The sequence below is a fragment of the Sinohyriopsis cumingii genome, chromosome 4 (genome assembly GCF_028554795.1).
Source record: "Sinohyriopsis cumingii isolate HCF-2022 chromosome 4, ASM2855479v2, whole genome shotgun sequence".
Lineage (NCBI taxonomy): Eukaryota > Metazoa > Mollusca > Bivalvia > Unionida > Unionidae > Sinohyriopsis > Sinohyriopsis cumingii.
Genome location: NC_142964.1, coordinates 32,362,314 through 32,387,970, shown reverse-complemented (window position 1 = coordinate 32,387,970; position 25,657 = coordinate 32,362,314). Strand labels below are relative to the sequence as shown.

The following is a 25,657-nucleotide window of genomic DNA, read 5'->3' as shown; positions in this document are numbered from 1 at the left end:
TCTTTTTTGTTCTGATCACATTGTGAGACATTCTGAATGAATGGACGGTATTTGAATGTAAAAGATATGCTTGAAGGAAAGCGAAACACAAGAAGAAGAACAATATTTTACTAACATGGTCTAGAAGATAAGGAATGATGATAGAAATAATAATTACAGTGTATCTTTTCCCTACCATGATCATTTTAAATAGCATTTAGTGCTTTAATTCAATTTTTTAGACTACATTCTACCCTTGCATGAAGTCACAATCTTGGACAAAGCTGTTAAGAGTATGAAATAATAATATGAATCAGACATGCACAAGCTAAGAAAGTACTGAAATATTGAAAAAAATATTAAATTGCAATTTGTCTTAAGCATTATTATTCATTTGTTTCATATCTGATGAATTACTTCAGTACACAACTTCACAATATCCCTCTGCTGAATAGTCAATTTCGGTCTCCAGCTGACAATAACATGGGGAAAAATAAAACTGAATGCAGTAGATATCAAAGAACCATTTATTGAAGCTAGGGATTATTGTAGTTTCATGAATTTTACTCTACCTGTAATGCAAAGACATATAAAAAAGTTTAATTTTATTTATAATGGAAGAACAGAACTTTTGGGACATAATCTTATCCAAAAGAACCCCAAACCATAGCATGCTATTAAATTTGTTCTTTTGCACTATTTCCTTATTTCTTTCTTTTTTGTGTCATCTATCCAAAGATTTGAATTAACTTAAAAATAACCCTGCAAGTAGTTTAAAAAAAAAATACTGCTATTTCAACTGGTTTATTACATTTGCCATTATCTCGCTCATTATAGTTTGTCGTTCCCCATTTTCCTGAACCTGATAATACAAATCGTGACCGTTCTTGTCTGTGTGTGTGTGTGTGCAAGAAAGAGAGAAGCAATAAAAATGGCCATTTTGAGAAATAAACTGGAGGGACAGCTTATTTAGACTGTTGCATATGTGCTTGTGGATTGTGAAAATTGGGTGAGATGTCAACCAGCTGTTCCATTTTTGCCTAATAATATTATAAATGAACAGCTTGACTGCAAGCCTCACTACTGGTGCAAAATTCTCCTTATTCTTGGGTAAACAGACTCTTTTAAAAAGTACCCCCCCCCCCCCCCACAAACCAGTGTCCATTCACTCATCATCTTGGCAATAAATATTTAAAAACTAACATCCTCAGTTGATTAAATTATAAAAACATGCTATATATATGGAACAAGTGCTACACCTGTGTATAGTTAGCAACTATTGTATAATCTCTCTCATAAAATGAATAGAAATATATTTAAATTTAGGATCAATCATCATCATAAGGAATAGTTTTTTAGAATTATTAATAGTGTAAAGTAAGCTTTTCACCCAAACAATGCACAAACAAAACAGCTATCATTGCTGAGATTTTGAATATTCTTAATTCTTCTCTATATACAGTATCACCATTTGGCTATTATTAATGTACATAGTGTACTTCAGTCTTGTTGTTGTTGTTGTTGTTGTGGGGTTTAATGTCATATTTCAGCACATGATAGGCTATGCATGGCAGCCAGTATTAATGGTTGAGGAAGAACCCAGAAAAACCCCGGGAAGAACCACCGACCCACGAGAAGCTACTGGCAAGCTTTCTCACATATACTGCAGTCTTGTGAAAAATGATAAAGAAATACATAAACTGAAAATCTGGCAAGGTTTTTACAGCGTACCAGCACTTTAACATACACATGTGAGAAACATTTTAAATCAAAATGAAATTAGGTGTCAGAGGTAATCAACCCAATTAAAATATCATTTAAACATTATTTCAAATCAAAAATGAAGTTTTATGTCTTATCATTGACTATGATGCACACTGTGTGCAAATGCAAAATTTTATATATATATATATATATATATATATATATATATATATATATATATATATATATATATATATATATTTTGGCACTGTGCCTTATAGGAGCTTTTTGCCAACATGTCTATAATCCAGGAATATAGGTACCACAGTGGAGAAGAAAACCATAGGTTATTTAATTGTTAATTTTCTTTATTAAAAACTGTATTAGAGAAAAATGAAATAATACTAAGGAAGAGAGAGGGTAATCATTTATTTTACAAGTTTCTTCTGGATCTGATTACGGGCTAAAATTGACTTTTATAGTATCTACTCCTTTATGAGAACAGAAATGATTGTTCTCATCCTTTTTAAGTAATGAACTCAATTCACCTCAAAAGTGTAAATTACACTGTCTTGTCACTTACTGTATTGTTTCATAATACTTTGTCAATAGCTTATATCATACGAACAGGGTCTGAAATGATGCCAATGCCCTATGTGTGCTTCAGTATTATAATTACTCAAGTCCAATACTTTCACTTTACTTTTGTATCACAGTACTGAATATAGGTAAACACATTAAACCTGAAGTATCAGAGGTGGGTCAAAGGAACCTACTTTTGGATATGATTCCAGAACAGTGATTGCATCTGCAAAGATAGTTAAAATCTGTAACCTTTAATCAGTTACAGAAGAATGAAGGCTGCTGTGCCCTCATGTTAGTGCTGGTTTCGAACAACAGATAAGAAAATATGAACCGTCTGACACCTTGATTGCTGGCATAAAGAATACAAAGAGGTCTAAACAAAATCTTTATTACCAGTTATGGTTAATGTTAAAATCAAAATAATGGAACATCATAAAATTAGGAAAGGAGCAAACTCTACATAGAACTACATAACAAAACTAACATGACATTGCACAGAATGTCAGGCAATTTTTGGCACATTAAGCTATGATGTGTTAAATTAATTTAATGTTACATTTCTCTAATGCATCTGTTTGAATATGAGAACAAAAATGCACTGCTGTCTTGTTAACTTTCTATGACTTTAAGTTTTAGGAGTTTAAAAACCTACCTCCCCTCCCCCTTTGGAACCTCATAAGACATGTATATAGATAATACTTTTGTGATCACAAAAAGCTCCTTACATGGAACAATATGGCATCTTTTATGGACAGGGATCTCTATGCCCTTTACTTGATGCAGAATTTACACTCTGTACATCTTAAAAAAGCAAAATCTAAGTAACATTTATACAAAATATGATGTATAAATTACTTTGAATGAAGTTTATTTCTACCAAAAACAAAATCTGCAGTAATGATGAATAATACATTTATGTAAGTTATAAAACAATACAAATTAATAAAGTTAAATTTAAGTCTAACCTCTGGCTTCCATTTACTTCATATAAAAGAAAGCAAAGGTATATCTAATTACATTTTGCTGATACATTTTCCCAAAATGAATTTATAGCACACAGTTAAACTTATTTTGTAAGGAGAGTTCAATTTATATATATATATATATATATATATATATATATATATATATATATATATATATATATATATATATATATATATAAACATAATTAATATTTTTGTTGTCATACATGCATTGTGTTTACAAAATTCTTGTTTGGTTGAATCTTACTAGGTGAGCAATAGTTTTTGTTTTGTTTTGAAAAACATAGCTCTGTTAGACTGACAGTTCAGAACTAATAACTTTTCAAACAGAATTAACAAATAACGATGATAAATTTACTGGATAGGGATCTTCTTTTGATTAGTTAATATCTCCATCAATTTACTGGTACAATGGCAAGAGACAAATCCTCTGGATATGGATACAGCAGTGGAAAACTGACCTGTAGTGAAGATGTGCGGACACATTTTGTGCTGCAACAAAGTCCGAGCAGAAAAAGGTTCATTCCTTTTATCTGTGCATGGAACACAACAGGAAATGCCATAACAAAAACTTTTTGTCTACAGCACTGGCAATGCCCTGTTGGAATAGAGAGCAAGTCTTCCAAATATCGTGGTAGTTCAACATCAATTTTGTCTGAAAACAGATAAAACACTAAAATATCAAAATAAAATAAAATATATGCATGAAAATGGGAGTCACACTGATCTATTTCATCAACTTACTGATGTAAATCAGTGGTTCTTCCCCGGGTTTTCCAGGGTTCTTCCTCCACCATTAATACTGGCCGCCATGCATAACCTATCGTGTGCTGAAAAATGGCGTTAAACCCAACAACAACTGATGTAAAAATATGACAGACAAAAAGTACTGGAAAATCCATTTCAGAAGCACACTAAAACTAGACTAGTCTTGAATATAAGTCTCGCAATCAAATAATCCATCTTTTTCTACACAATTAAGCTACACAAAGTTGTTAGAAGTATATTATTCCACTTCTGATGTCAAATTATACTTTTTTAATTAATTAAATAATGTATGAATCTTACCCATATCAATGTCAAAATCTGATAATTCTGTCATAACTTCTGAATGAACACATTAGGTTATTGTATGTGCTTGGAGCAATATTTTTAAAGGCATTGCTTTTCACCTTAGGGCTGTTCCATTTAAACATACATGGTACCCAGGGAAGGCAGTTTTTTAGATATATATGCCAGGGAACTTTGATTTCACAAAGTTCATATTAAAACGATACAAAGTTTTAAACTGCATCTTTTTAAACTGCATATTTGGGTGAGTACCCCACTATAAAAGTGCCTTCCCTGGGTCCCATGTATTTTCTTAATGGAACAGCCCTTATCCCACCAATGGTTTTGAAATATGCACTAAGTAAACCTTCAAAGAGGGAAAAATTAGACTGGGATTTGAACATCGCCTAACTCTAGCCATGTGACCTGTCAAACTATGATGTAAATGCTTATCCCAAATATGGTTTTGAACTATGCACTAAGTAAATCTTTCATACAAGTATCAAAATGGAGAAAAATATGACTTGGACTTAACTATCCAAACAGAACCCCCATGAGGGTTTCTGTTATATTTTCCCCCTACATTCTGAAGACATGTACACATCTCTATTGACCACAGACTGCCAAAGGCCTCCCACCACCCAGAGATCAGTAGTCAAGACTCTTAGGATGTATGACAGGTTCAGTGTATGTGAGCCTACTTCTGCCACCAATGATGACAAAGAAGAAAAAAAGTCCAAACATGAGCTCCAACCTGGGACCTACAGTGCACTGGTCGTGTGTTCTACCTACTTATCTTTCCAACCAGAAACTATTTTGTTGGTTCTATAGAAGTATTACCTGTTTGGTTTTGACTTTGATAAGCTGTTCTAAAACACAACTCAAGCAGGCTGGGAATGTTGTTTTTGCCTAGATCTCCCACGCTTCTGATTTCTGGAGGCAGTACAATGGTGGACAAGTCTGACTTAGTTCGTCGTACACATACTGTACACAATTTTTCTGTTACCTCATGGGACGGTTCAACTGTGGCACAACTTCAAGCACAAAATAGGTACAGTATTCATTACCATAAAATGAAGAACTACTGTATAGGGTTACAAGAAACTAAGTACTGATTAATTACACAAAATTTCACTACTATATTTCATCACTCTCAATATCTTTTAAATTAAGATCTGATGCTAAGAAAACCAAATCTGTTATAAAAATTTTATATTATCTTTATATTGCTAGTGAAGAATTTGCTTTAAAGAGTTCTATTTTTTAAGAAATTTTATTTTGTTCATATGTTACTTCAATGTTTTTTTCACAAGCAATATTTAAATAAGTGGTTATGATGTGTTTTAATCTTTCTGTGGTTTTTCACAAGCAATATCTGAATAAGTGGTTACGATGTGTTTTAATCTGATCATTTCCAACATGGAAAAAAACTTATGTTGACTTGCTGCATAAACAAAATTGGTTATGAAAACTTAATTGATTGGCCTATATATTGAAAATAATGGCGGTAATCAAGGGCGTACCATCTCCTCTCTTAAATGATAACAATTTGAGGGTAACACTGATATCTAAGGCTGCCACTTAAGTTTTACTATTGTAAACTAAATTTTACTGGCAATGCAGTAGCAGAGCTGGTAAAGTAGATATTTGGGATGTTTTTTTTTACAACATCTTATTGCATCTACAATGCCCTCTAACACAAATGAGTTATCCTCACTCCAACACAGTTTGAAAATATCAGAAAAATGTAATTCTGTATCACACTTTGTCTCAAGGATAGTCATGACTTAATAAAGGTGACAAATATCTTATGGTACAAGTTGGATTTTTCTGCTGAAAATTGATATTTGATGAACGAGCAAATATACATGACTACAATATACGGTGGAACATTGATTATCAGTATGGATTCACTCAAGTGGACGCAAAGTTTAAAGTTCCAGTTGATTAACAATTGATGACAAAAATGATAGACTTTTCCGTTAAAACCATTGTCTCCTTATGGGTATGAATAACTGATGTTCCACTGTGCCAGTGGTTAGAGGGAGGAAAAGGGAATAAGAAGTTCAGTTACAATAAAAGCTGTTTTCTTGACATGTATGAATTTAGGATGCTGAATAATGTGTTTTACTTGCCTGTTAAAACCAATCTGTCTGGAGAATGTTGATGCTGGAAGTGACATCAGGCTAGGGTTGTTGTCAACATATAGTGACTTCAAGGACATCATTTCACCTATAGCTGAAATATATGCATAAAGTATTATCCCCTTCAGCAATAAAAATGTATGGCCTTAACTGGTGGGTGATCTTTCCAGAGGGTGTCAAAACGATAAATGTGTTGCACTGATCAAAGACAAGATGATTTCTTTCAAGAGGTTTGCCTCTTTAATCCTAATCACATAAAATAAGCTTTTCACCTGAACAATGCATAAACAAAACAGCCTCCATTGGTGTCCAGCAAGAGGGATGTTAGTTTGATCTTGATAAGTCATGCTACAATTCAAAGATTTAATTTAGGAAATTGTAATTTTTGGAGTTTATTTCAAGTCTCCAGCATCTTTTTAAATATTGCAAACAATTCAATATATCACACATCCAGAGTTCGTTAGAAATATTTATTAAATTGGAGTTAAGTCCCATTATTGCTGGGCCTGCCTTTTATTTAGCTGGAAAGTAAAAATCTTTAACAATGAGCTTAATCTAAAAATTACAAAACTGACCTTAATCTAGAACGTGGATGAATGGATGGATGGACATTTATGCTAAGTGATTTTGACATATTGCAGATATGAATTACTTGTGGTGGTGGCATCTTAATAGAGCACCACCTGCACAGCAGTTTAGTGACATCTATATCTTGATGTTTGCTGATGCAGGGGAGACAATTCATGTGAATCTTACTTTGTGGGAGTGATATAAGCCTGTTAGCACATGCTGTTACTTCTGTAAGAGATCTGAGTTGACACAGCTGTCGTGGTAATGTCTGCAGAAAATTCCTATCAAGGGACAAGATGGTTAAATTCTCACAGCTAACCAGCTGCAAAGGGATGTAACTCAGTTCATTTTCTAAGGCCTCCAAGGTGGTCAGATTCTTCAAATTGCCAATTTCTGAAGAAGAAAAAATATTTTTCTTTTAAAAAATGCAAACATTTCTTCTGAGAATACTTAGCTGAACACATTATTGTTAGGAATGAACTTTTTCCCATAAATATATAATCTAGTCAATAAAAGTAGAATCTATGGGAAATAACTATTACAGGATAATTTTATAATTACCTACCCTTGTAACTGCTATGATATTCTTATGATTAAGACTGAATCAACAAGGATGCTTTTATTTGCAGGGAGTTGTGTGAGTGCCTAATATGATTGGGTACATAGTAATTTATGATTTTAAAAAATTCTCCATGAAATACATTAAAGGATCATATTAACTTTTTTGGTGGATATTAAAGTATGGATTCTTATGTAAAGGATAAAACCACTCTGCTAATGACAGGCAGTAAAATCTAGAGATACTTACTATCAACAAATGATTACAATAATGGATTTGAGAAGCTTAAGGAGAAACACTGCATTTCCTCATGAAGGTAAAATTCCTGATGAATCCAGTAAAAGCTTTAACTAATGCCCCTGGCGTAAACAAGATGTACTGAACAAAGGCAACACTCACCAGACCTACTAAATTCAGATCTTTTCTCTTGGACTAGATCACGAATATAAAATCTATATGTGTATGCCAGTTAAAAGTCTTGATAATGTCTCAACTGAACAGTGGTCTAACCTTGTGAATTAATGTCTTCCTGGAGGAAAAGCTTTTGCCAGCTTCACTGAACACTTTCAGTGCAAGTCAGACTTAAAAAAAATATTGACTCTCTAAAGCAAGAAGAGGCTGATTTGTGGTTTTGTCACTTTCATGCATTTTTTTCAGTACTTGATAGACTATAAAATAATAGCCAATATATTCTGGTTGTCAAAAATGGAGGAAGAATCACAGAAAATCCCAGGAAGAACCACTGACCCACATGAAGCTACTGGTAAGCTTTCTCTAATACCCATATTGGTTAAACTGAGACTTTAATCCATGTGGCTATAGGTGAGATGTCAGCAATCTGTAAAGGCAAGTGCCTTAGACCACTCAGCTCTCTGGGGCCCCCAAGGAGAGGGAGGGAATGATCAATTTCTGATTACCTATGAATGGTAACTTGTTCTTGACCATGAATCCTGAGTTGCATCATAAGAACCAAAGAACCATCTAAGCAGAGCTGAAAGGAATTCAGACTGACTAATGACACACAACATGCAATTTGAGATGAAGGGTGTCAGCAAGCAGGTCTTGAATTAAAATAGCTTCATCAATGTTATGATCAAAGGTTCATACTGAGTGGAACTGAGTCATTTAAGAACCCATGAAATAATCCATTTAGGGAAGAATGTGAGTGACCTGTGTTGATTCAGATCAAAGTTGGCCAACAAGTTATAGAAATCCTTGTTGTGGCCTATATTTGCTCTCCCATGATGTCTGCAGATATTGGAAATTATGGAGTGGTAACCTTTAATTATAAACAGTACCAATTTCTTCACCACATATATCCAGATAAATTGAGTGGCTAGTAGCAGAATTGATCTAATGGAACTAAAGTTCTGTCTCTTCATCTGCATGTGAAGTTTCATTATACACTTTAAAAATGGAGGACTTTCTAGCATGAGATCCTCTCTAGGATGGAAGTGATATACAGATAAGAACCAAATGTGATGGAGAAATCTGATAAGATAGAGAAGAATGACGTGTCATTGCAGTTCTTATAGCAGGCAGGGAGTCATGTGGATCTCTACTGCTAGAGTGAAGAGCACTGGTGCAGGATGTGTTCCATCTCAGAGGGTGAATCAGAACTACAATGCAGTCTAATCCCTTATTTCTGAATCACTCTTGGAATCTGAACAGTTGGAGGAAGGTAATATCCCTAGATCCTGTTCCAAATGAAAGAAAATCCACTGCATAGAATTTCAGGTCCAGTACTGGCAACACGCATGTGATAGCTTGTGGTTTTGCCTGGTTAAAAAAGATCAGCTATCAGTGCAAATCCAACTGACTTTTTCTGCCAGGAATGAAAGGCACTGATTGTAGCTTCATTTCCAGGAGATTTGTGTCAAAGGAATTTGCTATCAGCTGCAAGTTGCTGCTTACCATAGCACTCCACGCATGCATACTACCATCCATATGGACCGTAACTTCCAGCTGGAGTGTCTCCAGCTGATAGCCATTCTCTGTTCTGCCATTGACACAGTAAGCTTTTTTTTATATCAGCCAAGAGCATGACACATTTATGTAGCTGAAAAAGGGCACCACAAGGCTAAGAAAAGCATTTATAGAGGGTGAAAAAAGAGTTGGCCATAATGAAGAATGTATGTGCCTACATTAGAAAGTATGAGAGTTGCCAAAACTTCCTTATAGAAATCTGTGCTCCATTGGGGACTGACTCTGTGAGTTTGATATAGTCCAAGAAATATGCAAGGGAAAAGGCCAACTAACATGAAGTACAATATGTTGTTAAAACCTTTTTGTTATACATAGATTGTGGAGAGAATTTAATACAACTTATTTTCTATGTAAAGGCCTGGTCTTTCAGGTACATGTGCCTGACTCTGCTAGTGCCAATGGACATTTGTATGCCTCGATTATGCCAAAAGCTGTGGAACAGTACTAAACCACCTGTCTGTGCACTGCTATATATCTATTCCTCAACAACACACTGGCCTATAATTTTGTTGCAAATAGTTGTGGAACACTACCAAGTCACCACTTTGCACACTGGTACAAAAGCTATCTGTCTACTCCATGACAACAAACTGGCACATCAAATCTTGACAGACATCCTAAAGGAACACAGCATCCAATCTTTGCCACATCCTACACACAGCCCTGATATAGCTCCAAGTGATTTTGGCTGAATTCCATTAAAATAAATTTGCCAAGAAGCAGACAGTTTTAAGCCATTATGTGGTGTGAAGTGCAGTTTTCCACTGTGTGAACAATCAACCAAAAGGAGAATATAAAATGGGATTTAATTGGATAATCAGACTGAGAAAGTGTCTAAAGGTACATGGCAGAATACTTTTAAAGGATGGACTGACATATTGTTCACTAATAAACAACTTTGTTGTAGAGTGCAATAATTTTCAGTACTTTTTAAATAACTCCCCAAAGTCCAAAAATTCATAGCAAGATTAATTAAATGCTGGAAAAGGGAGAAATATGACTTATTTCCATTCACTAGAAAACCAATCTGAGAGAGGAGAGCAAGTAAATTGCTCATATCTTGAATGAGAATCAAACTTAATCATGTGTTTCTGAAAGCTGACATTGATAACTAACTGTGGCAAACCATCTTACTGTATATATCATAATCTGCTTATGCTGATATCTGGGCATCTTTGCTAGGCAAGGTTCCGATTTGATAACCCTATCTACGCCATGGCAGATTGAACAGATATATTTGTGCTTTGCCCTAGCAGAAACAGTAACTGCTACAATCGACCAAATGAAAGTTAATTCCTTTTTTTAAATGTGCTACGCAAGCAAATGAAAAAACAAAACAAAAACAGTCTCATCCAATGTTCAATGGCAGCAAAAAACACAAATTAAATTTCCAATATTTTGAAGCCACAGATATCTGGCTGTCAAGTTAAATGAAGATAGGCTATCTTCTAATATGTTTGTTAAACTTTTTAATTTGTTCATGTTTTCATTTCTCTATTCACAGCCTCATCCCTAGGGTAGGTGTGGCAAGACGACAGCTGTCTCCAGCTGACCAAAATCTATGCCAATTTAAATACATGTACATTTAGCATTTACACAACTAATGCCACATGCTACTGATGACAATATCATAGTGAACTGTTTAGTGACAATTGGGTATAGATCAAATGAGGACTAAATTTTTTTAAAATATCTGTATTATTTGTGTTTTCAAATGGGATGTGACTGATACATGAATTTTATAACATGTGATCTATACTCGAATTCATGGAATTTTTATATACATGTACAGTACTACAGATTATGGATTGTACTACAACAATATAAGTTGTCAATATACAAGTGTATTTCAGATTAATTTATCTTCATTTAGTCAAAAACATGTATTTTTGTGCTTGTTATTACCCCCCCCCCTTTTTGAGGTACATGCAGCATTTTCTTCAGCTAACTGACTTGGTTGGTTATAACATGGTTGGTCTATAACACAGTCAAGTTCTATGGACCCCCAACCCCTGTTTTATAGTGGGATCAGCACACTGTAAATAGTTAAATGAAGGTAAATAATGTTCATATATAGATTTATGATATGGTTGTTCGGGCCAGTAATGAAACACATTTAGTAAACAATTTTGTCTGCTGGTCAAAAATAATTCATGCATTATGATTGTGATCATAAATAATGGTTTATCAAATCAGATTTTACAGTTGCTTGGGTTTGAACAACACCTTAATTACATGTGAATTTCTCATATCTCATGCAGAGGTCATGGGAACCAAGTGTCTATCCCAAGGACACATCATGGCAGCTGACCAGGGCTGGCATGGGCAGATAATGATCTTGTGAACCTTAGACTACAGGTCCAATGCTTTACCAAATTATCTACCATGATTCCCTTAAAGCTGTACAATGCTCTACTAATCAAATATCTTGCATTTTTTAACACCCAGCAATGTGAAAGAAATGAAGAAAGAAAAACAAATGAATAAACAAAACAAAACAAAAGGGGAACCACTAATGTACCTTTGGGCAACTTCTTGATTTTGTTACTGGAGATTTGGAGTTTTTTTAGACTGGTTATGTTCCCCACCCTACCAGGAAGTGCTGTCAGATGGTTGTCTCTCACATCCAGAATTTCCAGATTATGGAGATCTCCAATGCCTGTCAAAATAGTAATTGTATGACTACCAGCAATGCCTGTCAAAATAGTAATTGTATGACTACCAGCAAAGGCATTCTGTCACACACAATATAACTTCAGCATTTGCTACAGACTCCTGTACTTTGTACTTACTTCTAACTAACCTCTGTCTCTTCTGCATGTTAGACAAGATTTTTTATACTCTGTAGCATAACAATGGTATGTTATAAATATTTTATATGCCAAATTTAATTTTGTACACTTTCTGAACAAAAACAGGTGCACTAGTTATCAGAAATATTCACATGTATCAGTGAAAGTAATGCATTCATTTCTGTTGTATTTAAATAGTCACAAAACTAGAATTAAATAATTTAGTGACTTTTTGTTTTTGGGAAATGACCTCAGACGTTTGTGTCCAATCTATAACATTTCTCTTGCTGATTTCTGGCATTATATTGGCATGCTAACAACATGAAGGTTTTGTTTTTAAATCTTTGTCAAGTACAAAGATTTCAAAGCAGTCAAGTCACATAAATGTTTCACAATCTGTTCTTAATACAAGTGTCAGATAAAGATGAATTGATACAAATTAAATGACCTACCATAAAACCATGCAATTCAGGAAATCATGTAAAAGCAGAAGTTGGATAAAAGAAAGCAGGATAATCAAGGTTAGAATTTCAAATATCTTGTGCACAGAATAAATTCACTTGTAACAAAAAAAGTCCTGGTACAACATAAAACTACTTTTCATATCATGAGTTTGGATATTTCTATTCCTGTGTATAAGACTAAAACAATTACATGAATTTAGATACCACATTTCCATGAGTACATGAATTAACTTCACCACACTTCCATGAATGCATGAATTCATTTACCACACTTCCATGAGTGTATGAATTCATTTCACCACACTTCCATGAGTGTATGAATTCATTTCACCGCACTTCCATGAGTATATGAATTCATTTCACCACACTTCCATAAATGCATGAATTAATTTCACCACACTTCCATGAGTGTATGAATTAATTTCACCACACTTCCATGAGTATATGAATTCATTTCACCACACTTTCATGAGTGTATGAATTCATTTCACCACACTTCCATGAGTGTATGAATTCATTTCACCACACTTCCATAAGTGCATGAATTAATTTCACCACACTTCCATGAGTGTATGAATTAATTTCACCACACTTCCATGAGTATATGAATTCATTGCACCACACTTCCATGAGTACATGAATTGAATTCACCATAATCCAATCAGTGCATGAATTCTCTTCACCACACTTCCATGAGTACATGAATTGAATTCACCACAATTCCATGAGTGCATGAATTCATTTCACCACACTTCCATGAGTATATCAATTCATTTTGCCACATTCTATGAGTGTATGAATTCATTTCACCACACTTCATTAAGTGTATGAATTCATTTCACCACACTTCCATGAGTGTATGAATTTATTTGACCCTGATTCCATGAGTGCATGAACTGAAGTCACCACAATTCCATGAGTGCATGAATTCATTTACCACACTTCCATGAGTGTATGAATTCATTTCACCACACTTCCATGAGTGCATGAATTAATTTCACCACACTTCCATGAGCACATGAATTCAATTCACCACATTCCATGAGTGTATGAATTCATTTCACCACACCTCCATGAGTGCATGAATTCAATTCACCACACTTCCATGAGTGTATGAATTCATTTCACCACACTTCCATGAGTGCACAAACACATTTCACCACACTTTAGTGAGTGTATGAATTCATTTTACCACATTTCCATGAGTGTATAAATTCATTTCACCACACTTCCATGAGTGCATGAATTCATTTCACCACACTTACATGAGTACAAGAGTTCATTGCACCACACTTCCATGAGTACAAAAATTCACTTCAACACAATTCCATGAGTGCATGAATTCATTTCCCTACACTTTCATGAGTGTATGAATTTATTTCACCACACTTCCATGAGTGTATGAAATTCATTTCACCACACTTCCATGAGTTCATTAATTCATTTCACCACACTTCCATGAATTCATAAAATAACTTCACCATAAATATGTTGCATCTGTGCTTACACTAACCAAGTTTTCTGATACATATCACAGATACAGTTACTTTCTAAAGCAAAATCTTAAATACAGTCTGATTGCATTACTCATAAAATCTGCACACAACTGACATCAGCATCAACCCAAATCTGTTGCTGCATAATGTTCTGCCTGATCAGGGTATATTCTGTATGTAGGTACTGTTCATTCTATTTATGATTTACGTAAACAGGGTAGCCTGATCTGCTGCTACATGATGTGACAGATCTATAACTTCACAATGTTCTGAAAGATCAGGTATGCCTTGTTCATTTTATTGATGATTTAGGACAACTGGGTAGATTCTGATCTGCTAGTACATGATATGACAGATCTGTCAATACATACCATTTCAAAATATCAGGGTACAGACCGTTCATTAAATAGATGGCTTCGGTAAGCAGTGTAGATTCTGATCTGCTGGTATATGATATGAGAGCAGACTTGGGTGTATACTGTTTGAAGTTCGGTGCATGTTTTACTTGAGTAAAATACCATAACTAACTTTAAATGAGGTCACTATGCAGATTTGTAAGCCCCAGAAGAACTATAATCACAAAAACCATTGCAAGAAGTGAATATAGTTTGGTGTGTGTGTATGTGTCTTTGTGTGTATTTGTGTGTGCAATAAATCCTCATAACAACTGGAATACTATGAATTCATTTAAATTTTTGGATATACATTTTTGTGCCTTTTGGTAATAAAAATTCATTTTTGAAAACAATAAACTTTTTACAATTAAAAATCAGTTCTCATCTGGTAAGAAACCTTCAAATTCACAAACTAATAATAGTACATGCATTCACAATAATTGAAGATTAAGATAACATGCGTTTCATACTATTTAGGTTAAATTAATATATGCCGTCTGCTTGGTTATTACACCCAAGCAACATCTAAAATTCAATTCCAATGATATAAAACTGCTGCTTTAATGGTTCCTCAGTACGAATGGCTTCAGAGTGCCGATAAAAAGTAAAGTTATAAAAATATGAAAATGAAACTTTGCATAAAACTTTAGGAAATAAACCCTTCAAAATAAATTTAAACATTAAGTACTACAAGTTAAAATATCACAGAAAAATATCGTATGTATTCACTTATTGATTGAATCCAATTGCAAAATGCAGACCCCGATCTGCCATTGCATAATGCACTGGCAGAGTTGGGTCTCTGCAATTTGTTAGGAGTAATCAGAAGAACAAACAACATAGACCCTGATCTGTAGGCACATTATGCTACAGGAGATCTGGATATTTGTTGTTTGCAGTTTGACGCGACTTATAAGCGAGTATATATGGTATTTTAAAACATTTCTGTAATAGGTATATAAAATAAAATATAAAGTTAACATGTATAAGATCCTTAAACTATATTGTCAAAATGCTTTATATATGTATAAACTGTATTCCCTTAAGATACATTGTCAATTACATTATACATGTATCAACTATATTCCCTTAAGGTACATTGCCATTTACATTATACATGTGTAAACTGTATTCTCTTAAGGTACATTGTCAATTACATTATACATGTATAAACTGTAATCTCTTAAGATACATTGCCAATTACATTATGCATGTATAAACTCTATTCCCTTAAGGTACATTGCCAATGACATTATACATGTATAAACTGTATTCTCTTAAGATACATTGCCAATGACATTAAACGTGTATAAACTGTATTCTCTTAAGATACATTGTCAATTACATTATACATGTATAAACTGTATTCTCTTAAGATACACTGTCAGTTACATTATACATGTATAAACTCTATTCTCTTAAGATACATTGCCAATGACATTATACATGTATAAACTGTATTCTCTTAAGATACATTGCCAATTACATTATGCATGTATAAACTGTATTCTCTTAAGATACATTGCCAATTACATTATGCATGTATAAACTCTATTCCCTTAAGATACATTGTCAATTACATTATACATGTATAAACTCTATTCCCTTAAGATACATTGTCAATTACATCATACATGTATAAACTCTATTCCCTTAAGATACATTGTCAATTACATTATACGTGTATAAACTCTATTCCCTTAAGGTACATTGCCAATTACATTATACATGTATAAACTGTATTCTCTTAAGATACATTGTCAATTACATTATACATGTATAAACTCTATTCCCTTAAGGTACACTGCCATTTACATTATACATGTATAAACTGTATTCACTTAAGATACACTGCCAATTACATTACGCATGTATAAACTGTATCCTCTTATAATATAATGCCAGTTGCATTATACATGTATAAACTGAATTCCCTATAATGGTCTAAGTCAGGGGGCAGCAACCTATGACAAGCATACCGCAAGATGGCATGTCAAGAGGTTTTGTGTGGCATGTGAAGGGCAGTCAAAAATCTCAATTTTGACAGTATTACTCTCTTACTGGTGGCACGCACTCATTCACTTTGTAATTAACCCGGAAAAAAGGTGGCATGCTATGTAAAATAGGTTGCTGACCCCTGGTCTAAAATCTTTTCTAGCGTTATATTATCATAATGTTCCTTAATTTAATTCACATTTAAAATAAGACAACTGCATTTTAATTTCTCAGTTTGTGGCTAAGGAATCTTTAGATTACCCCTCCCCCTTGAGAGTTTACTGAATTAAATTGCAAACATTCAGTCATTTAAGTAAGTATTTCGCAATGTATGGTTTCATGCACAATAACAGCTGTTTGAAAGTAAAATTGTGCACTTAAATTGCTTAAACAGAGTTGCTCTTAATATGATGACAGGCATCCAGAATGTAACTGTTCTTATTTCTGCACACAAATGTGGATATTACATTGAATTCTGTATATAAATTTAGAGTTGTACAATCCCACGGAAAACAGGCCGTTGTTTAACTTATTTTCACATGCAAAAGAAATGGTGCTCTTATATTATATAAAATAATTACTTGATATTATAACTATGAAATGAATGTATACAATGTCATACAGTGACATCACATGATAAAATTATATTTACTGTCTGGCAGCTCTGTGATTTGGTTATTCTGCAAACACCTGAAAAAGATATATAAAATTATAAATTTAAAATATTTGTGACAAAAACAATGTATATTTCAGATTTTCTGTAAAAAGCATGTACTATTTTCAGCAATATTTTTTATAATATAATTAAAGTTTGAGGAATAGCTTTAAACTAAATTTTTTAAAATAAAATTTCCAATCAGATTCACTCATTCTTATATATGGTGTCAGACATCATTTATATCATATTTTTTAGATACAGCTCTCTCTTTCTCTTTCTCTCTCTCTGTCTGTCTCATTACAATACCCTTTATTGTAACACTGAACTGCTGTGGATCCTAGGACCAAAATAACTTTAACTGAATGTATGACGATATGGCTTGAAAGAAATCAAAGCTGCATTATCTTTTGCAAAATCAAACATAGAAATAGCATTTAGTGAACAAATATATTTAATTTACAAAAATGAAAAATTATTTTTCTATGTTTCTCTGGCATTATGTTAATTCTGTCCCTCTCCTATGTACATGATGTATTCATTTTTTCTTCTATATTCTCACTGTACCATAATTCAGTATGTAACAAGGTCAGCAATTATGGACCCCAACTACTGCAACCAAATGACTGAAGGCTGCAGGATAGGTTTTGTTTGAATAAAAACATTTTATTTATTACATGTAAATTAATAATAGGCCACATAAATACCATATGCCTTACATGTATATACTGTTATACGATCATAAACATTCATTAATAGTTTTTTTTAATAGAAATAAAACCTGATCTACTGTTGCATAATGTACTTGCAGATCTGGGTCTGTGTAGTTTTCTAGGAGTTAACAGTAGAACAAACAAATAAGATCCTAATCTGTGGGTGCATTATGCTAAGACTTGTCAGGATCTTTGTTGTTTGCAGTTGGAATCAAGCTAAAAGTGAGTATATATGGTAACTAAAACTCACAATTCAATTAGATCAGACAGCTTCCAAATATCTTGAGGCTGTAAAAGAAAAGGGTGCTTGTTTATTTTTTCAAACTTTCTTCAGATGCTACAAGATTTCAGGTAATTATGATGTAATAAAAAATCTACTTAATAAATAAAGCATTACAAGAAATTAACCAACAGAAGACAAATTGATGTTGCAGCCTCTGCCCAAACATTTATATGACAATATGACAAACAACTGGTACGATACTTAACGGACGGATGGACGGATGGATGGATGGATGGAATGCCTGTGACTGTTTTTGGTAAATTTTCTAATCACCATGGTGTTTGAACAGATGAGTTTTTATGTATTAGCTCATCATAAATTTAGATTGGCATATGTAAAGAAACAGTACTAGATATAACTCTATTACAAATAGGTCAAGGAAACTGATAATATATTATAGTATAATCCACCACCACCCTCATAAAAAGGGAAAAATCTATGAATTTAGGAGGGATTTAGTGAATGAATGTAAGGCTTGAAAATATGTATTATTTTAGTGTGAATTCCACATTTTCTAGAATAGACCCTGAACATTAATATGATTCTTGGATTAATTCATATAACATTTACTTATATGGACAAGGAAAGGTTTCTTCCAATAAATAAACCATTAGTTCATCCATGCATTTTTGGAGTGTGCAATACCAGTTTGTACAGATGTTACTTTCAGTTATAAAAAGCAAGGACAAGATGCAACTTGTTTAAGCTTGACCAAAAGTATTAAAAAATGAAATTAAGAAAATATTAAATATCATTTAGATTGGTGGATCCTTGGAATAGTTTGCAAAGCAATGCAGTAACGATTTTTTGAGAAACTTGCCAATTACAAATTTGTGTTATGACTGTTATCTAGTTATCAAGTTCATAAACTGCATATACAACCTAGCAACCATGCTAGTTTCTTATATTTTATGCATATCTATATTGTTTGCTTAACTTTTGTCCATTATTGTAGATTGTACTTTAAGCTAATGACCATTTCTAAACATGCTGATACAACTTTTTGATCTTAGAATGTTTAAGAAACAAACTTAATGGCAATTTGATGGAATTTTTCACTCACCTCTAGGGGATTCCATTGCATTCTTTTGCATCATAGGTCAGGTGACAGTTTGTAAATAAGAAGAGGCTGTGAACCAAGTCTTCATTCCTATCTTAAGATCAGTCTGTGGAATAATTTTTAGTTGTATTCAGATATAATTTGAGAGGAATTATTTACTTTAAATTATTCATTGGAATTACAAAGTGCTCATTTACTTTTTGGACTAAAACACTACTTTGGGATTGTTGAGGTCTCATCCAAAACATTCTGGATTATATCATTGTGATACATCATACTATTGGTACATCAGCACATTCAAGATTATTGGAATTCATTCAGAACACTCCAAGCTTTTGGACTTGTGATAGATTATTTGGGATTTAATTCACAATACTGGGTCTTTTGAATTTTCACTTTGTATTCTAAGGCAACAAATTTGTTTAATTTTCCAAACTCTTTTTTTCCAGCTTCTTTCTGTTACAGTTTAAGACCATAGAGTCGTAAGATATATAAAATATGTTGAATAGAATTGTTCACATCATACAACAAATTTTTTATTTCAAATTTGTAATATTTTTATATAAAAATTATTTCTATTATACAAAACAAATGCTGAATAATTAGTAAAAGGTACAATGTAAGCAAGCAAGAGACAGACAGAAGCATGGAAAGCAACTTTTGTGTTTACCATTTTTTCTTTCAGTGCCTGTTATACCAAATATCAATTTAAGAGACTGATCACCAGACTGACTTGTACTCTATTAATGAATGTTTCTTATAAAGTTATATGTACATATAATGGTGTTTTGAAAGAAAAAAAAAACGATATATAAACTGTGCTGACTTAATCAGAACACAAAAATAAAACAAAAGTCAGAAAAAACTCAAACCAACAAATCTGTAAAAAAAAACAAAAACATAAAAAACAAGCACGAATGGACTAGGCAAATCAAATGTATGGTTCAGCCTGTTTCTGACAAGTAAATGTTTATAGATTTAGATCAAATTCATGCCGAAAGCAGACCAACAAGTTGTTCCCCATCTTAAATTTTTGCAGACATCACTGGTGGTCAACAGTCAAGTCAGAAAAACAACAGGCGGAAAAAAAAAAACTTTCTGGTCTAAAGCTGAAGGCTGACAGGACTTGCCATACCAACGAGGTAAGAAGATTCCTCTTCAGGTAAAGATGTCGAACTCTTTCTGACTGCAGTTTATGTAAGAACTCTTCATCTATCTGATTGAGGCAACTGTAATTGTAGTTACATCTTTGTTGGTTGTTGTCATCTGGCTCCATAGTGTCTGTATTGTTTAAAATCTCTACTTAGTCGTCTTTCAATTTCAGTCTCGTCATCAAGTTTACTGTTTACAAATTGTTTAGACTGGTGTATCGCCCCATTTATACATCATATCAAAAAGATTCGTTGGGTGCCTAAGGCGTGAAAAGAAGTACGAAATCAGTCTGATTAAATATGGCAGCTCCCTGTAACACGTTGAAATAGTGATGGAAGAACTTACAGCCTAAAATTGCATTATTTGCTGGTGATGTTTTGTAACTATAAGTAAATTTTCAACTTATTGAAAACTTGCAAGCAGAGTGAGCTGATTCTGAGATTAGTTTATGCTAGCAGGTTAACAATTTTACTTTTTTGCCCACGTAAACTCGAAATATTATAATTTTTAGTTCCTTCTGGACAGCATCGCAAAGAATATCCGCTCTGTTTCTCATTGAGTCAGCTTTGGCGTCTCGAAAGTAACTAAAATGACCAAATTCATTTCGTGCACTAATGATGTAAACATAGTTCATATCGACATACATTGCAACTATCAACACCATACATTCGGTAACGCTGAGTAGATTGGTATATATATATATATATATATATATATATATATATATATATATATATATACCGGAGCACTCTGTTATCGTCGGTCTTAAAGTTTGCGATCAGCAAAAAAGGAAATAAAAATAATGACCGTCAAGATATTATATATGTCTATTGTTCTTTGCTCTATATTAAAATTAATTTAATTTCCAGTTTAAATCTGAAATGATAAACAGATGCCATATAGATTCCGGGTTATGCAAAGGGTGTTACTCAGATATGTGGTAATACAGAAAAAAATATTTTTATGATTGCATATACTTGTCCTGATGTTAGGAACTTGCACAAAATGTAAATCAACTTGAAAAATGTATGCTAAATGCATGACAATCATTTTGCCACATGTGCCATCCAGTAGAACAATTCATATGTACATTATTACAGACTGAAATCTCTTTAGTTTATTCCACCTAAAAATAAATTGCAAGGTCTTAAAAAAATGACTCAGTGTCCTCTAAACATTCAGAGCAATTTTGAAATAGAGCACCTAGCCACAGACCACAGCTATTTTCCTTCTTTGTTATGTTTAAGCATTCATTATTTACTTTTTTCACTGTAACTCGTACACTTTTGAAACTTTCTGAACATACAAAGTCACCTTATTACATGAACATTTCATCATGTGTTGAGAGGCTCATTTTTGTGTATGAATATGGTAAATGGTTTGATTGAAGTTAAAGGTGCCTGACTGACATGAAGTTAGGTGACCTTTTGCATACATCATCACCATCTTCGTTGCAAAGCAGGCAAATAACAATTTTATACAGCTTTGTAAACTTTGAAATTTACCATATTTTAATGTCATCAGATCTTTTAACTATCAGAACAAGTAAACTGTGATTCACACCCTTTTTAACTGTCATGATGACCATTGAATTTGGTACTTTTTGTTTTAATATCTTCCTGATTTTGGTCTACCTCAACGGGAACTAATTGTGGTCTGAGGCCATCTGATTGAATGAACATGTCACAGAGATAGAAAATGTTCCAAGTCAAACAGAAGCTCATTCTTTGTAAGAAGAGACACAAACTGGTATCATGGACTGTATTGTTTGCTTCATTAGCAACTTTAGGATCAAAATTCATAGCCTCAGCTTGTTGAGGCCATGACAGTATAGTTAATAAACTCTGTGAACACTGCTTCAGTCCCATTTGTGGGGTTATGTAGTCATACAATGTAATATCTTGACCCTGATATGCATAATGATTGAGCCACCATCATGTTTATCAGGATTGACATCTTACATTGTAAAACTATGGTATTATACAATGGTGGCTGATAGTTAAAGGTTCTCTCCTTTACAGGTCACTCACATCTGACCTCTTTCCACTTTGGTTCCAGTTTTGGTTCAACCAGCATGGGTATGTGAGAAAGCTAGCCAGTAGCTTCCTGTGGTTCTCTGAATCTTCCTCAGTTCTTGCTCCTCGAAAATATAATGGCTACAATGTATAGCCTTTCAAGTGCTGAATAATCACATTAAACTGCACCTGCCCTACAAAGTAGTAGGAATTAGATACAATATATTTATCTTGCACATCTTAAAATGCTTTCATTGTCAGTTCGTACACTTCCCCACCAAAACTAGTGGTACAGAGAAAGACATCAACTGAGAAATTTATCATAAATATTTGGGTCAACATCCAGTCCTACAGTGTTAGATGTTAGATGTCAACCCTGAGTTGCATGATGGGGGGGGGGGGATCATGCACAGGAGTTGATGTCTTGCACTGCAGGACTTGGCTTATCTTTTACACTATAAAAGATCTATAATGTTTGAAGAAGAGACAGGGCAATGTTGGGCATATTTGATTAGCATGTATTTTTCAACCACTGTTTACTTTTCCTTAAGCTATTGCATGTAGTATCCTCAATACTTGATTAGTACTCATGCATTTGGAAGATGTTGTGATACCCACTTTAAATCGATGACTCTTACTAAATGATATTTTCATGTTCGTTCTTTTTGTTTAGCTGAAGTAAGCCATGAAGAATTTAAAACTGTTAGACAGTCTAAGGGTTGCAGAGCGACCAGATTTGGCAAATTTACACTGTATGAATATCGACTGTGATACAGGACATATCTATGTTGCCACAGCAACACACCTGGCTGTTTTGGACCCCAAACATGGAGAAGTATATATATGTAGTTTCCAATTTCTTTTGCTATTGAGGATGGTACTGGTTAGATTAAATTACTGTAATGTAAATTACAAGTTTTGTACTAGTCAGTACTGACTATTTAGTAATATGCATAATTTTGTAGAATTGATTATATGTACATTTTAAATGGTGATTATTTACTTTAGTTGGATCCTTATACATCTGTATTCCTTGGAAGGTCATTATATGCATGCCCAAAGAAGTATACTTGGCAAAATCAGTGTTAAAACATGTGGGCATTTTTTGGACAAGCTTATCCTAAAGCTATGGTAAAGTACAAACTGAATTGAATGTTACACACAGTGATGTCACAATGATAGCTGTGTGTGTTGCACAAAATTTGTACTACCCTGTTATTTGTTATGATTTGACAAGCTGTCCTCTATTCTTGACCCAATTTAGTACATGGACACAATTGTAAAAGTCCAAGTAATCAATAATTTTCATCTGGAAGTTTTTTGAAGGTGCAGATCATTCAACAACCAGTATTGAATTATTTGGTTAGAAAAAAATTAGAATTAAATGTTAGAACAAAAATTAATATTTAATTTAATGAATTTAATGCATGAATGAATTGTCTAATTTAAGATAGTTTAATTGTACTAGCTGCATAGTAATACTTATAATAGTGTTTGATTGATCAATTGAAATGAGTTGATCTGACACATGACTGTGACTGCTAGCTCTTATACAGGTAGGATTTGCATTCCTTTCAACTTCTTTTTTGTTCAATCAGATGTTGCTGGTCTTCTCTTGAATTACTTGACAGAAATTACTGTTATTAGAAAGACATCATGAGGACTGATTAATTGATTGTTAATTCATTATGGATTGATTTGGATAAAAAGATGATTTATTATGAATTTCAGCAGTATTCCAATATTAGTTGATGATATAATTAACATAGTATAAAATCATTGTAATAAAGTATTCAGGAATATAGACTGATGTTTATCAGTAAAGACTGTACATTAATTTTTTATGTAACAATTACATGTTCTCCTGACATTGAAGAGTTAACATAATTAATGGAATGGTGCTTGTAAGGGTGTCTTTCAAGTGTTAAGCAAATAAAAAGATTGTAAAGAAATAAAATGCAAGGTTTCATTGCCATATTGGAGCAATTTATGAGTAAATTATTGAAATAAATATAAAATTGCCTCTCTGATTGATTGATTAACAGGTATTGATTTTATGTTTTATTTTATAAACCCATACTGCATTTGCAGTGGGTATTTTAAAGTGATCTCACCTGTCCATCCATTATGGTCAAGATTTTTAGCACAGTTACAGAAAAACAACTTCGTGTAGAGAAAATGTAGATTTTGAGGCATATTTTCATCTGTGCATATGTAGTTGATTTGATCAGACTTTTCTTTTTACTTACAATTTAAGATTTATTTTGATTTTAATACTTTTCTGCACCTATCAGACTTCAAGTTATTATTTTTGTAAGACCTTTTCAAACTTGGCCATAATTGGCATCAGGGTAACATACATGTTTTGCATACACAAATCAAGTTTTGATTTTACTTAGAAATCTCTTGATATGTGTAAGTCAGTGACAGGTAGCAATGGATTATGCAATGTGGTCTTGTGTGCAAAGTTGCAAAAACATTATTTTTGTTATAATAATAAAGAATGAAAATAACAATGCACAAACAGGTAATAATTATTTCAGATCTTTGCAATTATCTCCCTTGTGGATGAGGGCTATGTACCAGTAGATGGCAGTGGTAAAGTTGTTGGTATATATTACCTATCAGATGAACAAGCCTTATGTGTAGCAACTAACACTGGAAACCTGTTGTTGTGGAATGTGGAACAAGGACAGGTAATAACAAAGTCAGGTCTTCACACTGGTGACCTCTGAATGGAAGTTTAGTTTTTTTTTATCAAGTTCTACATCAGCCACTGTTATTGTTATTATTAGTATTATTGTTGCTGTTGTTGCTGCTGCTGTTACTATTACTTCAATCAGGTTTATCTAAAGTAAATCTTCAATCTATATTTTTAAAAGATTCAAGTTTTTAGACCAGAAGAACAAGTGGAATTGCCTATTGTCCTTTGGTTGTCCATCGCATATCATCTGATGTCTATATGTTAGTATAAGTTTGTTTTTGCTGCTGCTTCTGAACTACTTCACGGATTGCCATAAAACTTTACACACAAATTCATCCCATGATCAGAGGTCTCAAATACGTGGACCATG

General features: G+C 33.3%; 2 protein-coding genes across 3 annotated transcripts in view; one reads left to right on the top strand and one right to left on the bottom strand.

The window, feature by feature from the left end:
* Positions 1-492: 492 nt before the first annotated feature.
* On the bottom strand, positions 493-20,764 carry LOC149800892 (uncharacterized). 2 transcript variants are annotated; one of them, XM_089954954.1, is made up of 9 exons: positions 20,552-20,691; positions 19,420-19,522; positions 18,324-18,361; positions 17,358-17,395; positions 12,085-12,222; positions 7,205-7,411; positions 6,440-6,542; positions 5,145-5,338; positions 493-3,909 (listed from the first exon to the last, which is right to left on the bottom strand). In XM_089954954.1, exons 2-9 carry the CDS (start codon positions 19,438-19,440, stop codon positions 3,650-3,652), a joined length of 999 nt encoding a protein of 332 aa, XP_089811080.1. In that variant the 5' UTR covers positions 19,441-19,522; positions 20,552-20,691; the 3' UTR covers positions 493-3,649. The 2 variants fall into 2 exon arrangements, with proteins under 2 accessions (XP_089811080.1, XP_089811079.1); XM_089954953.1 differs by lacking the exon at positions 19,420-19,522 and having other exon boundaries at positions 20,552-20,764.
* A 97-nt stretch (positions 20,765-20,861) lies between these two features.
* LOC149800891 (putative elongator complex protein 1) overlaps positions 20,862-25,657 on the top strand; it is a 104,105-nt gene continuing 99,309 nt past the window's right edge. The window contains exons 1-3 of the mRNA XM_089954952.1: positions 20,862-21,026; positions 23,257-23,418; positions 25,127-25,279. Of these exons, the coding sequence (XP_089811078.1) occupies positions 23,269-23,418; positions 25,127-25,279 (303 nt within the window). The 5' untranslated portion in view covers positions 20,862-21,026; positions 23,257-23,268. The remainder of the gene's footprint in view (positions 21,027-23,256; positions 23,419-25,126; positions 25,280-25,657) is intronic.